The sequence below is a fragment of the Eptesicus fuscus genome, chromosome 14, assembly GCF_027574615.1.
Source record: "Eptesicus fuscus isolate TK198812 chromosome 14, DD_ASM_mEF_20220401, whole genome shotgun sequence".
NCBI classification, from domain to species: Eukaryota; Metazoa; Chordata; class Mammalia; order Chiroptera; family Vespertilionidae; genus Eptesicus; species Eptesicus fuscus.
Window position 1 is genome coordinate 38,271,855 of NC_072486.1, and position 17,366 is coordinate 38,289,220.

General features: G+C 36.1%; 1 protein-coding gene across 3 annotated transcripts in view; it reads right to left on the minus strand.

Annotated features, from left to right (window-relative positions):
* Positions 1–564: 564 nt before the first annotated feature.
* Positions 565–17,366, minus strand: part of PHTF2 (putative homeodomain transcription factor 2) — a 91,627-nt gene continuing 74,825 nt past the window's right edge. For 2 of the 3 annotated variants that reach the window (XM_008149684.3, XM_054725979.1), the window contains exons 12-18: positions 15,430–15,702; positions 15,066–15,197; positions 12,304–12,390; positions 7,420–7,575; positions 6,999–7,094; positions 4,156–4,281; positions 565–3,098 (exon numbers count right to left, since the gene is read on the minus strand). In XM_008149684.3, coding sequence (XP_008147906.2) covers positions 3,078–3,098; positions 4,156–4,281; positions 6,999–7,094; positions 7,420–7,575; positions 12,304–12,390; positions 15,066–15,197; positions 15,430–15,702 — 891 coding nt within the window. In that variant the 3' untranslated portion in view covers positions 565–3,077. Of the gene's footprint in view, positions 3,099–4,155; positions 4,282–6,998; positions 7,095–7,419; positions 7,576–12,303; positions 12,391–15,057; positions 15,198–15,429; positions 15,703–17,366 lie in introns of those variants that run through there. The other variant, XM_054725981.1, reaches the window with a different exon arrangement.

Genomic DNA, 17,366 nt, shown 5'->3' on the forward strand with positions numbered 1-17,366 from the left:
TAACTTATAGTAGAGAAAACCAAAGCTCACAGATATTAAGTAACTAGTTGTGCAACCTTAGGCAAGCTTTTTAACATTTTTGTGGACTCAGATTTTTTATCTACAGAAATGAGGACTTTGGACTAGGTGGCGTTTAAGGTCTTAGGTGACTCACTCCATCCATCCAGCCATCCACTCATTCATTCAGTGCGATTTGTCTATGTATCAGGCACTATATTATGTTCTGGGAATACAGCAGTGAATACAATGAAAATCTAATGAAATTTACATTCTATAAAATTCCTGATCTTAAGAGAATAATCCTCAATGTGCTGAGGAGCGGAAGTAATCCTCAATCGTGTGGGAATACTCTTTTGAAAGTATACCTGTACTACCTCCTTGACCTGCAGTCTACTCCCCAGGAAGTAAGCACTGTGGGGAGCCAGTGCTGTTGATAAACATTTGTGGTATCCTTCATGTAGGCTTGGCAGAAAAAATGTTGATAATGTCATAACATCATTAATAAAAGGCCTGTGTATGTATTATGCTCTCATGTTCTGAGAATAACAAAATCTGAAATGTTAGTAAGTTTTAAAAAATTTATTTCCACTCCCTTCAAACCAAAAAGCTATAACTAAAGATTATGCTATAGTCAAACAAAATTATCATAGAAATGTATATGACTTGAAAATAAATAAAAAACACCTCTAGTTTAACTGTCAGTCATACAATGTTTTATTTTAAACCTGCTGTTCAAACTTTCAAATACAACTCATGTGGCAAAGAAATAGTTAACACACAATATCTGCCACAATTCTATCTTTGAACTGCCTTTTTTGTATTATGTGATAATTTCTTTTAATTTCTTACATTCATGGTATTCTAAAAGGCAGCAATGTCAATTTTTCTGCTTTGAAAACAGTTCATTAATGTTCTGAAATTGCTTAAAATGACAACTTTTTCCCTTTAGTATTTTACGGTAGCCCACATTAGTGAAATAACTCAACATATTATTAATAAGTTGTTGAGAGGTATATGGTACACAGTTAAGTCAACTCCCAACTCCAAGTTAAAATGAACTTCAATCCAAAACAAGCACTTCCCTAAATCAGTATAGTCAGCTACTTTTCTCAAAAATATTTCCATTCTGAAATAAGTTTTTTTGTGAGATACAATAGTTTCTTCTTTTATTCTGAACAGAACTCATGCTGTACTTTTTTCCTCAAAATATATTTGACATATTCTGTGCAAAATGTTAAGTTCTGAATAGCTTTGTACCTTATTTTGAAAAAGTTTATAAAATATAATTCCTAAAAACAACTTCAACATTAGACAATAGAGGAAGAAACATATCAGACAAAGCCTAATTTTTCACATGAGAAAATAAGTATGTTCTTAAAGCTCCATTAATACATTCCTTGAAAAAACTCAGAATGCACTTTGGTCATTTTTAAACATATTAGAACATAGGCAAATAAAACACAATTGCTTTTGTTGTTTCCTACAGAAAGAAAATATACTACAGAGGCTGAATCGAGGCTGATCAAAAGGAATGGAAAGAGCAAAGTGACATCATGACATGGCTCTGTTCTCTACACATTCCTGATCTTAAAATGATGATTCAGGGATTAAAACTGCACCAATCAAATAAATCACTTACACTTATTTTAAATTCCCTAAAATGTTTAAAAATGTGAAGATATTCAACATGATACACCTTGCACCAAGAAAACAGATTGTTTCAAATAAATCCTGTTTTAAAAACTAGATGCCCAGTTTAAAAAAATTGCAAATACATTTCATGTTATAATTATTTCCTAAAATATTCTTGATTGTACAAATATAACAACTCAAAATCAAGGCCCAGTAAGATACTATCATATTTGCCCTATTTACCTAAGGTGCCAATACAATAAGTTCTCATTTGGACACTTGGCAAATTATTTGCGGGGGGGGGGCAGTGGGGGGTGGGTTAACTTTCCAGGTTAAAAACATCTAAAATAGCCCTTATATAATTAATTGGGTGGTGATGGGGAAAGGGAGATGTACCAGCTTAAGTTTAGAGGATAAAATTTGCAAGCTGAAGCTGTCTTTTCTGAAAATTTGGGTATACAGTACTTTTATAACTATCAATCAGAGGAGTATTTTATTGGTTCTTAAAGTTGTTCATTTGAGTGTGGTATGAACAGCATACACTACAGTGTACCATGGGGAGAAAATTATTTTACTTGAGTAAACATAATGTACTTTAGTAATATCAATAGGCACTTCACCTGTGAGATGAGTATATACCTCACTCAAAAGGATACCATATCATGCCCTAGTACACTATAACATATCCCATATAAAGATATGCATTAAAAGTAACAATTTTAAAAAGTGCACATTTTGAGCATGCACAGTTAGAGCTGTGCAAACAGCCCAGTGTTTCAAATAAATACTATTACTAGTAAATTTTTATCAAAATATCTTACAGTATGGTAACCATTTACAATTATTGCTCTATTAAGAGTTTTATCATCAAAAAGAGCACTTTGTTGACCTGTTACGTAATACTATATATATTAATACTGAAGGGTGCTTAACTGCAGCTTAATCAGTTTAGATCCTGGCATTGATCCAAAATAATTTGAGAGAAACCCTGACTGGATCTTGATTTACTGAAGAAAATGCTTTATGGGTTTAGCTGAGTCCACCGCAATATTTCAAAGTTAAAGAAGTTTTCCTCAAGTAAGGCAAGTTCATGGCATTGATGGAGAAACAGTGCTTAGCAATGGCTTCGATTCTCACGATTTGTTGTTTTGTCAATCATGTTATGAGCAATTACCAGGATCTCAAGTATATGGATATCAGTTTTATCACCCTTTTCATCAACAATTAAGTACACATCAATGCTAAAAATAAAATATAAAGACTGAAGTAAATGTAAAAAAAAACAGTGAACAGGTAAAATAAATATAAGAATTGCACAAGACAGTGGGATGTAAACACTTCAGTTTCCCAGCTGAGACCCCTGCAGCAGAGTCAGGGCTGCTTCCAGGCAGCTCAGTTGGTACTCTATTCTGGAAAAGAGGCTACATCTTCTTTCCTCTGAATTGTCATGATTTGATCTTCCACAGCTGGTGAAAAAATAATAGAAGCAGTGACCATTAGAGCCAGTTTTAATATCATAATTTATTAAGTTACATCACATAATGCTATTTTTATCTAAATTTCATTCATAAGTATTCGTTTTACTTTTTAAAGCTCCTTTATCCCTTTATTTTCAAGACTTCACCCTAAACAAGTAAAGTGAAAATCAGGTTTCTCTTGCTTTCTTTTACAGGGAAGTGGCAATACACATATACAACTAGTTTAATATGAATAATTTACACCTTATTCACTAACAGCTGAACATATGTTGGAGGGCATATGCATTGCTATCCTATATAATAAAAGCCTAATATGCTAAGTGTCCAGTCATCCGTTCAACCAATCAAAGCATAATATGCTAATGATATGCTATGGTCGTTCAACCGCTAACTATGACGTGCACTGACCACCAGGGGGCAAATGCTCCAACTGGTAGGTGAGCTTGCTGCTGGGGTCCAGCCATTCAGGACTGAGCAAGAAGGGCCAAACATGCTCTGGAGCCCTCCTGTGGTCCCTCCCCGGCTGGCCAACATCCTGCGTCCCTCCCCGGACCTGATCATGCACCAGTGGGGTCCCTCGGCCTGGCCTGCATCCTCTAGCAATCCAGGGCCCCTTGGGGGTTGTTGGAGAGCTGGTTTCGGCCTGATCCTGCAGGCCAGGCTGAGGGACACCACTGGTGCATGAATTTTACACCAGGCCTCTAGTTATAGATAAGTAATATAACTTTTGGCCCCCCAAAAGAAATAGGGCTCTTCTTTTTCTTTTTTATCACCTAAATTAGATTCAGATTATATGAGTAAAAATAAATACCTCCACTTATTCTACACATAAGTTCTATTTATAATGAATACTGTTCCAAACTAGGAGTTCCAACAATATTATAAACCAAGAATGTTTATCATTCTGTGAAGTTATTTTTATTAATTGTATATAATATTATCAAAATGATTCCATTACTGATCTCAAAAGAGAGCTAGGGTAAAATAAATGCCATAAAAATGTAACAGTGCACTAAGTAATAAAAAAATACCTGTAAATTCTTACCTTTAAATTAAATCCAAGCAAGTCACTGATAACACCAGAAACGGCTGACAGGATGACAACCTGGGTGATGTTATAAAGCAGTGGATTCATTGTAAGCCCATATAACCTAAAGGGACTGTCCAATTCCTAGAAGAAGACAAAATCATGAGCCAGATTCATTAAGAATTATCAGTTAAACTAATTCAGGGCAATATATAATGAGAATTAAAAAAAAAACAAACAGTTACAAGTTATGAATAGTTCTAGAAAGAATAAACACTTGAAATAAGTAACTGTATATTAAGGTGTTTTTTTCTGATTGTTTTGTTCTTTTAAGAAGAAGGTGACTTCCTTTAAAATAACTCTAACACTAATTGATGGGAAGTGGGTGGGAGATGAGTGAAAAATGAAGGGATTAAGGAGTAGAAATTGGCAGTTACAAATAGTCACAGGGTGTAAAGTATAGTATAGGGCACACAGTCAATAATATTGTAATAACTATGTATGGTCTCAAGTGGGTACTAGATTTATCAAGGCATCACCTCATAAGTTATATTAATATCTAATCAGACACCTGAAAACTAATATAATATTGAATGTCAAATGTAACTGGAAAAAAAAAACTATATAACTAAATTTGAAACTCAACTTCTCTCCCAAATGAATGACTAGAAAAGTATTGGTCTAATAGCTAAAGTTTGAGAAATTTCTTAATGTAAGAATATAAACTTAAACAATATCTTTTTGCAGAAGAATTAGAAATTTAGCCAATATTCTGCCAATACTAATACATATATAAAAATTCCTTTGAGAAAATTAATTTTTGGATGAATGAATGAATGAATTGGCTGATTCAAACATTTAAAGTCCCAGGCCCTGTGCCAGGCTCTGGAAAATTAAGATTCAGTTCTTATGCTGAAGGACCTTACAGTCTAATAGACCTGCAAATAAATAATTAAACTATTACAGTTCCACAAAATGAGTATGTATAAAAGACAGTGGGACTGAAACTTAGTGGGTAGGGAGAGAGGAATGCCATCAAGACAACTGACAACATGGCACCTTTGAATTGCTGGACGTTGCTCAGCATTGTTAGAGCCCAAGAACAAGGAAAGAATTACTTCAAATTTATAAAGCTGGCTATGTATGTGAGGCTCATTCTTTAGGCTGATTGTACTGACAGACTGGCACCAAAGGAATTTAATTAGGGGAGTAGCTTATCAGCTGTGCATGTGAGAAAGATCACCAGTCAGCAAGGTGGAAGATGGATGAGAGAGTAGTGAGACCAGAAGCAGGAATACCTTAAGAGTTCAGTGTACCTAAAGCTTAAGTGAAAGATGATGAGGGTCTCACTTAGGGCAGTATTGATAGGGAAGAGGGGATGAATTGGAAGATATATGAGAGGTTGAATCAATGTGCCAGAGAATTTCTTGGCTGTGAACAATGAGAGAGAAGGAGCAATTTATATTAAGTCCCAGGTTTCCAACTAGAAGACTGTATGATAAAAAAAAAAAAATCATGCTGTTGTGCATTGTATTTTAGTTATTTTTATATTTCTCTCTACTCTGAGAGATGGCAGCTGCTCTTAAATCTCATCTTTATAGCTTCCTCCTGTCCAGCACAGTGCCTACACTCTGAAGAGACTCAATATGTATGTATCAAACAAACCCACACATCTCTTCTGAACCCTTTCAATGCCTAGTATACTGTTAGGCACAGTCTAAAGCAAAGTAATGCTTTTTAGTTGAGTGAAGAATTAACCATAACACTGAGGCCCAACTAATTTCATACTGTTTTCTGAACATTTATAAACAACTTTAAGAATATTTCACTTGTTATAGAAATTGAAAATTTAAAAAATATTTTCCTTTTAAGAAAAGCATCACTAACACTGCAATGCAGTGATAAAAATATTTTATTAAATTACTTCCAAAGAGGTATTATGAGATCAGATATACTGAAATTATATATATTTTTTTTAAATGTATTTTATTGATTTTTTACAGAGAGGAAGAGAGAGGGAGAGTTAGAAACATCGATGAGAGAGAAACATCGATCAGCTGCCTCCTGCAAACCCCTGACTGGGGATGTGCCCGCAACCAAGGTACATGCCCTTGACTGGAATCGAACCCGGGACCTTTCAGTCCGCAGGCTGACACTCTATCCACTGAGCCAAACCGGTTTCGGCTGAAATTATATTCTTTTTAATCATCACCAAAAATGATATAAAAATGTTTATTGGTAATATATCCTATATAATAAAACCCTAATATGCAAATCAACAGAACGGCTGAACGACTGGTCGCTATGAGGCGCACTGACCACCAGGGGGCAGATGCTCAATGCAGGAGCTGCCCCCTGGTGGTAAGTTCGCTTTCACAGGGGGAGCGCCGCTCAGCCAGAAGCTGGGCTCACGCCTGGTGAGCGCAGCGGTGGTGGTGGCTGGCGGATATCCCCCCAAGGGGTCCCAAACAGCGAGAGGGCACAGGCCGGGCTGAGGGACCCCCCCCTCCCTAGTGCATGAATATCGTGCACTGGGCCTCTAGCATTATAATGATTATGTATTACCACTCTTTAAGCTAATGCACGTAGGCCAAGCAGAAGATTGCTCTGAGAAATACAAAATGAAAAAAATTTTCCAAATTTACATCAAATCTCTTTTTGTGAAATCTATTTTAAGTTATAGGAGGCAAAAATTTCCAAAGATGCCAATGCCTATAATATTCTAAACATTATTAAAAGTCTTAAAATTTCAAGTTAAGGTGGATAGTCATGACCAAATACAAGGTAGGATCTACAAAGGACTCAAATATAATGTCAAGCAGCATATTCTACATTATATCCATTTTAAATTTTATTTTTACCTTTAGCAGTTTAGTAGCCAGTTTTAAAACATTATTCACTATTGTCAGTTCCTCTTTTTTGTTAGGTTTCTTCTCCATTTTCAAGTATAGGTTTATCTTTTATAAAAAAAATGTAAACAATTAAAAATACTTAAAATTATAACAAATACTCATTTTTAAAAGATATTTAAAGACATTCACTAAAATAGTAATGGTAGGTCTCTGGTTATTGAGATTATAGGTGATATTAATATTCTTCATACTTTATTGTATATTCCAAATTTCTTACAATAAACTTATAAGAAAATAATTTTAAATATAATTAAAAGCTGCAACAAGGAAATCTAAATAAATGTCATTATTTAAAAGATGAAACACTTTAATCCCACAGTCAAATCAACCTAAGAATATAACAACTAAAGTAAATCAATTGGATCCTCACCTGTTCAGTAAGTAATATTGAGGTATTGCTATATTTTTTACTTGTTTCTGATCCAAGAGTAACAAATCTTAGCAGAAAAAGTGTTAATGAGATACACCAGATCACCAGTTCCCAATTGTAGTGACAATCAAGGAAGATCTCATGCACATGAAGCAACTGAAAGTGTTTGAAAAAGGCAACATGAAGAAGCGTTGTCATTCACACAATGTCTTCTTAAGAAAAAACAACATATTTTACTTCATACAGATTGATCATGAATATAGTATTACATTTAAAAAACATTTCACATTTGTTAATATTTCAAGCACCTAAAAATATAATATAATCAAAACCAATGGGGACTCTACCCATTTTTGTCAAATTTTAATATTTTGCAATATTTCTTTCAGATTATTGAAAAGTAAGGTAAAAGATTCAGTTGAAATCCCTTTAAACTTTTCCTTAATCATTATTCCTTCTTCCCTATCCTTTCCGTTATCTTTTCCATGCAGTTTATAGTTCAGCTACATATATATTTCTAAACTATATTATTTTATATATACTTTAGAATTTATAAAAATGTTATCACATTGTCCACACCATTCTTTAATTCGCTTTTTATTCCACTGAACTTTGTTTTCAAGATTTATCCACGCTGATACATGAAGCTCAAATTCACTCATTCCAACTTCAATAAGGTGAAAGAATCAAGCACAATGTACAGGTCTCTTCTCTCCATTAACATTTATTTTGTTGTCAATTTTCCTTTTTACACACAACGCTTACATTCTTTTATACATCTCTTCATGCATACATGTAGAGCATTCTTTACGAGTTAAAATATGGGAATAAAATTGCCGGGTCCTTGGATATTATTCACATATTCAACTTTATTAGGTATTAGGAATTTGTTTCTGAACAGTTGTAACAATTTATACTCTCAGCAGTGTTATCAGTTTCCTTTGCCCAATTTTTGCCCACACTTGGTATTATCCAACTTCTTAATACCTGCCACTCTGATGAGTGTAAATTGTTTTCTTATTGTTTTGGTTTTACTTTTCCTGATTCTTAGGGCGGATAAATATGTCTCATATGCTTATTGATCATTGGATTTCCTCATCTGTAAGTTAACTTTTTCTATTCCATACCCACTTTTTCTATATTAGTTGTCTATTTTTCTTATTGATTTAAAAAGTTTATATATTCTGAATAACAATGCCATTTAAGTCACATATTTTGCCAATATCTTTCCTCAGACTCCATTTTTTCATTATCGTGTCTTTAGTAGAACTTAAAAATTTAAGGGAGGAGTGAGGGAGAAGACTATATGAAACTGCATGAGTCAGGCAAAATTCTAAAATATTTTCTATCTGGCTCTTTGCAGAGGAAATTTGCTGCTCTCTGGCTTCTAGGACAAAAATTAATTTTTTTATGTTGATGTAACCATTTTTGATATTCTTGATCATCTAAAAATGTATCACATTTTTAATAAATTGTCTATGAAGTCACTTGGATGTTCTATATAGATAGTCATATAGTATATGATTTTGTTTTTTCCTTTTCAATCTTTATACCATTTATTTCTTTTTCCTGTCTTCCAACGGTTAGTACCCTCTATCAAAATGCTCACTAGAAGTGGTAGAGAGGTTAAACGTCTTATTTCTGTTTTTAAAATGAATACCTCTAAGGTAATAAATATTTATGTACAATGTTTGCTCCAACTTTTGAAAGATATACTTTATCAGATTAAGGACAGTACTTTCCAGTCATTGCATTATAAATCTCCAATGAAATTTACCAATTTGTTTTCTTCATCTATTGAGATGATCGGATGTTTCTTGCTCATTTAATCAACTAAAGGAGCTCAAACTAGATTAGTGGATTTTCTAAGGTTGAAAATCCTTGCACTCCAGGAGTAAGCTATCTTGGTCATGGCATATTTATATTTATTAAACTCTGGTTTCATCTTCCTAGTATTCTGCATCTCAGTCATTTTCCTTTGGTTGCTCTTAAGATTTTTCTTCGTGTTTTTGGTGTTCTGCAGTTTTTCCACAATGTGTCTAAGTGTGGTAAAAAGTAACATCTTTCATAAATTCAGAAAAACTCCTAGCCATTATCTCTCCAAATATTGCTCTCCCTCTTCTTTCCATCTGTAATATGTTAGATGTATGTTGAATATCCTATCCGTCTCAATCGCTTTTTCATATATCAACCTGTTTAACACTGTCTTATATTCTGGGCAATTTTTCCCCCTTCTCCCAGTTCACTATCTTTAGCTGTTTTCAATCTGCTATTTTTTCTGTTTTTAATATCAATACCATATTTTTTATTTCTCTGAAGTACTGTTTGGTTCTCTTTTAAAGCAATCTCTTTTTTTGTAGTGTTAACCTATGTCTTCAATCATTTTAAGCAAGCTAACCTTATAGTTTCTATCTGATCAGTCTATTATCTGAAGTAGCTGGAGATCTATTCCTGCTGTTTATTGATCTGTTGATACACTCATATTCTATTGTTTCTTCACATGTTTTGAAACCTGAAAAAGCTTTATCTGTGAAAATCTTGTGAATCCTAAGTTGATGTCACATACCCCAGAACAGTCTCTGTTTTGCATCCACTAGGTATCCAAGAGCTTACAACCACTTTTTATGTAACTTTTGACACAAGGGTTACAGGATAAGACCTGTAATGTACATTTGAACCCTGAACCTACAGTTCTTAGGAGAGACTTTTCCCCAACACCTTGCCAGAGTCTAGGCAAAGTTAGAGACAAGATTCCTTATCGTCTTCCTATGCTGCAGGGCAGACTGCTTTTCTTATTTCATCTTTTCATGCAGACTACAGGCCTTTGAGGGTTTTGGCTTTTGTGTAAGCATGTGTAAGAATGGGTGCATGCAGGTCGAGGCCTCATCTTCTGTCCTCATGTGGGCATAAAATCTCAAGTCTCTAGGATACTAAGACTGCCAATGTACCTCACTTTCTTATCCTAGGGCTGCCATGCATTAACACGTATACTAAACTGCTTTGTTGTTCAATGTTATCTTCATTTTGGTCCCTTACTGTCTTATAAACTCAGATATATAAAATGCTGGATTTTATTTTTCCAGCATTGTATGATGCTTTAAAGCAGAAGAATTTTCAGTAGGTCTTTTACTTGAAATAGAAGTTTAAACTTTATAGCACAAAATATATCCTGAGATACTTCTGTTTCCTGACTAATCTTGGTCAACAAGAATTATTTTACAGAGCATGAGGCAGTCAAGCCACAGTAACAATTAAGGTATCTAATCTAATAATAGACAAATATGCAAATTGACCATACCTCCGACACACCCACAAGCCACGCCCACAAGCCACGCCCAGCATCCAATCAGAGCGAGTATGCAAATTAACCCAAACCAAGATGGCTACAGCCACAGAGAGCAAGGTTCCCTAGGTAACAGAGGAAGCCAAGCTTTCTGCCAGCCGTTGCAGGCCTAAGCCTCCACTCAAGCTACAAAGTTTCAATTATAGAAGGTAAACAAATTCAAACAAATGGCGACAGAATGGAGCTTGAGAGAGCAGGCCAGGGTTGCCGCCAGCAACAGGGGTAGCAAAGCTTTCCGCACACCCTGGCCGGGCCCACCCGCTTAAGGCAACAAAGTTTCAATTATAACCCCAACACAAATGGATTCGGGCCTTGGAGGGAGCCCCAGGCTTGGCTCTGCTCCAGGCTACAAAGTTTCAGTTGTAGAAGGAAAATAAATTCCAGATACCAGGGTCTCCGCTTGCATCCCAGGGGGCATGGCCGGCCTGCAAACCACCACAGGCCCCTCGCTCAGGCCGCCCCACGCCCCAAGGGAACCCCACCCTGATCAGGGACACCCTTCAGGGCAAACCAGCTGGCCCCCATCCCTGTACCAGGCCTCTATCCTATCTAATAAAAGAGAACTATGCAGATTGATCATCACTGCAACACACAATATAGCTGCCCCCATGTGGTCAAAGATCCTGCCCCCATGTGGACACAAGATGGCCACCACAAGATGGCCAGCAGGAGAGGGCAGTTGGGAGACACCCGGCCTGCAAGGGAGGGCAGTTGGGAGGCACCCTGCCTGCAAGGGAGGGCAGTTGGGGGGGACCAGGCCTACAGTGGAGGGAGGGCAGTTGGGGGGGGCCACGCCTGCAACAGAGGGAGGGCAGTTGGGGGAAACCAGTCCTGCAGGGGAGGGCAGTTAGGGGTGACCAGGCCAGCAGAGGAGGGAAGTTGGGGGCAAACAGGCTGGCATGGGAGTGATTAGGGGGTGATCAGGCTGACAGGCAGAAGCGGTTAGGGGCAATCAGGAAGGCAGGCAGGCAAGCAGTTGGGAGCCAGCAGTCCTGGATTATGAGAGGGATGTCCGACTGCCCGTTTAGGCCCGATCCCAGGGATCGGGCCTAAACGGGCAGTCGGACATCCTTTGAGGGGTCCGAGATTGGAGAGGGTACAGGCTGGACTGAGGGACAACCCCCCTCCGTGCACGAATTTCGTGCACCGGGCCTCTAGTAAAATAATAAATGCTAAATGTGAGTAAAGCAGAGATTCATGGAAAACAGTATGAAACAATTGATAACTATAGTCACTCATAAGTTTATTTTGGGAAATAAAGATAACCAGGTGAATTAAAGGCAAAAACTAATTATCATATGTCCAATCAATACACATCTGAGAATATGCTAGCCACCAGTGTGACACAGAACTGAATAACTTCCAAATATTTCATTTACTTATTCAACTGAAAAAATAATAAACTGCAAAAAGCCAATTTCAAAATTGTATGACTAGGTTTACTTATATTATTACTTTCATTCTTTTTTATTAGAAAACGTTTGAAGCTGAATATTTATAGGTCTGATTATCTAATTTCTACACAGAACAAGTTAACTTACCTGGGCGCAACAGATAAATACAACTGAGATAGTCAACAAGAAAGCAGAGGAAACTATTACATCAACTGATCGCTGAGGACCTCGACGCTGGGGGAAAAAAGGGAAAACATTTTTAAATACATTTACTAATTAGCAGTCAATTTCACGATTTCAATTAAGGTGCTTATCCATCACTATAAGTTGATCATCCTATATAATAAAAGGCTAATACGCAAATTGTCCCCTCGACTGGGAGTTTGACAGGGAGTTCGACCAGGGGGCAGGGTGGGCTGACCAGCCCTGCCCCCTGCCCCTCCCCCCGGGCCAGCCTCACCCCTGATCAGCCAACCTCCGCATCCCCTCCCGCTGGCTGGTTGAACCCCACCCATGCACGAATTCGTGCACCAGGCCTTGAGTAACTTATAATGTTGAAAATACACCTAATTTGTTAGATGAATTTTTATTAAAGTGTTACTATTTCCTAAGGATTTGCAACACAGTGGAAATGGTGAATATATAGCCTAGAATTCTAAGCATAACTTCTAAATATTTCATTTTTTCAAACACTATTCATTCAACAAATGTTTCTTAAGCACCTGCTCAGAATGAAGTACTGTGCTAGGGGGTAGAAATATAGCAGAGAACAAAACAGACATAGTCCCTACCTTCATTAATAGGGAGTCAGGCATCAATTTCAAAAGCACAGATATATGTGTAAGTTGTGATAAGTGCCATGAAGGAAAAGTATAGGATGCGTTGAAAAAATTGGTAGGGAGTTTTATGCAAATATCACTTCCTTAGAGAGATCTTTCCAGGCCCACCCGCCTAACCCCCAAATATAAGATCGTGTGGGCCTGGGAAGATTTCCCTAGGGAAGTGATATTTATACCAAACTAAGATGGCACATGACAATGGTTTGGCGGAAGGAAGAGCACAGAACAGGAATGATCATAGTGCATTCAAAGAACTGAAGCAGTTTAGTGTGGCTGGAATGTAGGAAGAAAGAAAGACAGACTATTGGCAAGAGCTGGGTTGAAGGGCATTATAAGCCCTGCCAGATTTTATTTTTTATCCTAGAGCAATGGAGAATTTCCAAAAAATTTTAAGAAGTATATGGTCAAATCTACATTTTTAAAAAAGATCTCTGTTGGTAGAGTGAAGGAAGTATTAGAAGGAGGAAATCTGAATGCTGGAAGGCCAGTTAAGAGGCAACTCCAGTAGCCCAAATTGTTTTCAATTAAGGTGATGGAAAAGGAAACAAATGGCCGAAACCGGTTTGGCTCGGTGGATAGAGCGTCGGCCTGCAGACTCAAGGGTCCCAGGTTCGATTCCGGTCAAGGGCATGTACCTTGGTTTCGGGCACATCCCCAGTAGGGGGTGTGCAAGAGGCAGCTGATAGATGTTTCTCTCTCATCGTTGTTTCTAACTGTCTATCCCTTTCCCTTCCTCTCTGTAAAAAATCAATAAAATATATTTTTTTAAAAAAAGAAAAGAAAAGGAAACAAATGTAAGTAAATGAACTCAAGATATATTTTGGAAGCAGAACAGGTGGAAATTGGTGATAAATTGGATGTTGGAAATGCAAGAGAAGAAAGTAAATTTCAAAGATAATTCATAGGTCTGGGGTTAAATGTCACTGAAGTATAAGCTCATAAGGGTAGAGAATTTCATCTCATGGGCAGTGGATGGCACATGGTTAACATTAAACAAATGTTTGCTGAATAAAGTAATCAATGTAGAAAAGAATGTAATACCTACGTAGCGTTGATAAAGAAGGGAAATTTGGTGTGGAGCAACAAAGACATATTCATCCCTCTGTACCATGCAACAAAGACATATTCATCCCTCTGTACCACAGAAATGTCACAGTGACAAAAAATAATCTACACCAATTTGTAACATTTTCCAATGGAGATTAAGTTAGTTGAATTTAACAAGTTAAATAAGCAGAATAATGAATATTTTAAATAGAAAGCTAGATAAACAGTGCGAAAATTTTTTCACTTCTTTCATTGTTGCTTCAAAAAAAAAGTGTTATGGGGGAAATAAGGGGACATATATAATACTTTTAACAATAAAGATTTTTTAAAAAAGAACAAAATAAGTAGCATTAAAGGTCTAGGTATGTTAGAGGATATTTGGTCTTTAGGTAACTCCATATATAATGAAATTCATTGCTACTTAATGCAACAAGAAATAATCCTTAGTGTTTTCCTAACATTAATTCAGATGTTTCCCATTTCCCTCCTGAGTTGTGTTTTTTTTATCTACTTCCATAATTAGAAAGGTTATTTAACAAGATTAAAGAATAGAACAGCATGAAAAGAATGGCTTAGAATTATAAGTTAGTATTTTTAAAGAGCAACAGGTCACTTCACTGAGGTGATCCTGATTACAGATTTTTTAAAAACTCTTTTCTAAGCAGTGGGCTCCCTCTACTGGCTTGTGACAACCATTTTAGGTAGAAACAAAATCTTTAATGTAGCTTTTGAATGAGTAGAAGTTGGTGAGATTTATGAACGAAGATAAATTAAGGACAACTTGATCTTTAATCATCTACCTCAAACACATTTAAGCCTTTTAGACTTCAGGTGTTTTACTATAAAGAACCAGTTTATTTTGGATTTTTTAAAGAACATTTATTTTGGATTTCTGCATATGGAGCATAAAGAACACACAGCACTATGTGAGTACTTATGTGAATACACATCTAGACATACCTACATATTGACAAAGAAAAGGGAACTTTTGTTTCAAGAGTACTTTTGTCACTACCATTCTACCTTAAGATAGGACCGAAGAGATAGCCACATTTTTATATTTTGTACTTTCTTCAACCGGAAATGAGGAACCTCAGATTTTCGAGCCCGCCTTGCCGATGTTAAATGTCCAAAGAGCTTTGCAAAAAGTAAGCGCTAAAAAAGACAAAAGGCAAGCATTAATTTTCCAGTATATTACCACGACAAAACAAAAATCAACAAAATATGGACTGTTAGAATTTTATTTAATTAAGTACTATAAAAACAAAATAAGGAAAGAATTAGCAGTTCAGAATGATTTAATGAAATACTAAAATACTTCAAGAATACTTTGAATATTAGGAAAAGGATAAAATGTTCTCTATTCAGAAGTCTACAGTATACTCACCTGTTTATAAGTTCTTTCTGCTACACAGAGCAAAAAAAAGAAAATCCACACAAGAGACACACGAACCACAAAACTTATAATAACCATAGAAAGAACTATGATATCTTCATTAGAACCGAATGCAATTGCGTAAAGTTCAGAAGCCGAGTGTGTAGTGAGTTGTTCCAAGTCTGTAGCTTGGGAGAGTCGGAAAACAAATGGAGTTAAACCCAGGATTAGAGAGATTGCATTTCCAAAAATCTGGTATCCTATTCCTGGTATATGGCTATTCACCTTTATAAGAGAAAAAAGAAAAAGAAAAAAAAAACTTATACAAATTTTACCTACAGTAAAATGAATTTCTATTAAGCATAATTTTATTTATAGCAATATAGTCAGTTTCTTAAAACGTATTAGTTTTACTACATGAATAATAAAAATTTAATTTACTCTAAGTTGAAGAGCCTATAATGTGTAAAAAGTAAATCATTATTTCTTCAGTTTTTAAAAATAGTTCATTATCAGATCTCTAATTCACTAAGTAGATGCAAAAAGGATTAACTATCTTGGTCTTACCCAGATCTTTAAAAAAATTCTATGTATCTTATTATTTCAAAAGTTAGAAATATCCACAAATACTGCAATATTAAAAAGAATGAGATCTCACATCCACTTAAATTTAGTTCATTAAAGAGAAAAAAAATCTAGAATTATATTTAATTATTCAATAAATTTGTGATTTGTGTTTTCTTCAAAGAGCTCAATATACAAATGGATGTATCTTTAAATTCTAAAACCATTTAGAAGAGAGAAAATGTTAGAGGGGGACAATTAAATAAGAAAAGGGAAAAGATGGTAGGGTAATTATAAAAAAGGAAACTAAAATTTAAATAATGGAAAATACAAGAATGGTAGAACTGGGAGAAACCTTAAATATCACCTAGCTAACTTTTTATCATTCTATAATCTGCTAGCTCACAGCTAGTTAAGATATAGAACAACAACTAGAGACTCCTTGTCAATAGCTTTTCATTGCTCACACTGAGACATGAAAGAGGAAGTAGATCAATTTCTATACCCAGTTATTTTAATTCCTGTCCCACATGAAGTGTGTACAACGGTTCTAGCATAACAATACACAAGAAATTAGAACTGCAAGTTAAATCATGACTAGATGTCCAGAGGAATCGGGTAAAACTTTAAAAGTAGCAATGATCTGATTTGTAAAAAAAGTAAAATTAAAATTAAAATCCACAGTATTCTCATCTAACTCTACTTCCAACTACTCAAGATGTTTACCCCTAGCTGCATTACTTCTATACATTTAATTAGGCAAGGAAGTATCAAAACAAATCTTCTGTTTGAACTGTTTAATGTTCTGGGTACTAATAAATAAATGAGCCAAGAGGGATGATAACGAAAAATAAATATTCATCAAAACTGTATATATCTAGCAGCTCCTCAATTTGATCCATTGAAAGAAAAAGAAAGAATAATATAAAAGAAGAAAATTTTAGATTGTATCTATTCTTGGTTGCAAGAATGAAAACAAAAAAAGATGAGTGATATCACTGTTTAAATCAATGACAAAGGAAAATACAAATAACTTTTTTTCAGGTTGAAGAGTGAGGTGAGTAGATTATAAACATCACATTCCAGTAATTATTTAATACTAGAGCCCCGTGCACAGATTCGTGCATCGGTGGGGTTCCTCGGCCTGGCCTGCACCCTCTCGCAATCCAGGACCCCTCGGGGGATGTCAGAGAGCCGGTTTCAGCCCTATCCCTTCAGGCCAGGCAGAGGGACCCCACCAGTGCACAATTGGGGCCGGGGAGGGACCGGGAAGGCTCCAGGGCCGGCCCATCTCGCCCAGTCCCAATTGGGGCTGATTGGGGCTGGCCAGGGAGGGACTGCGGGAGGGCTTCAGGGCGTGTCTGGCCCATCTTGCCCAGTCCCGA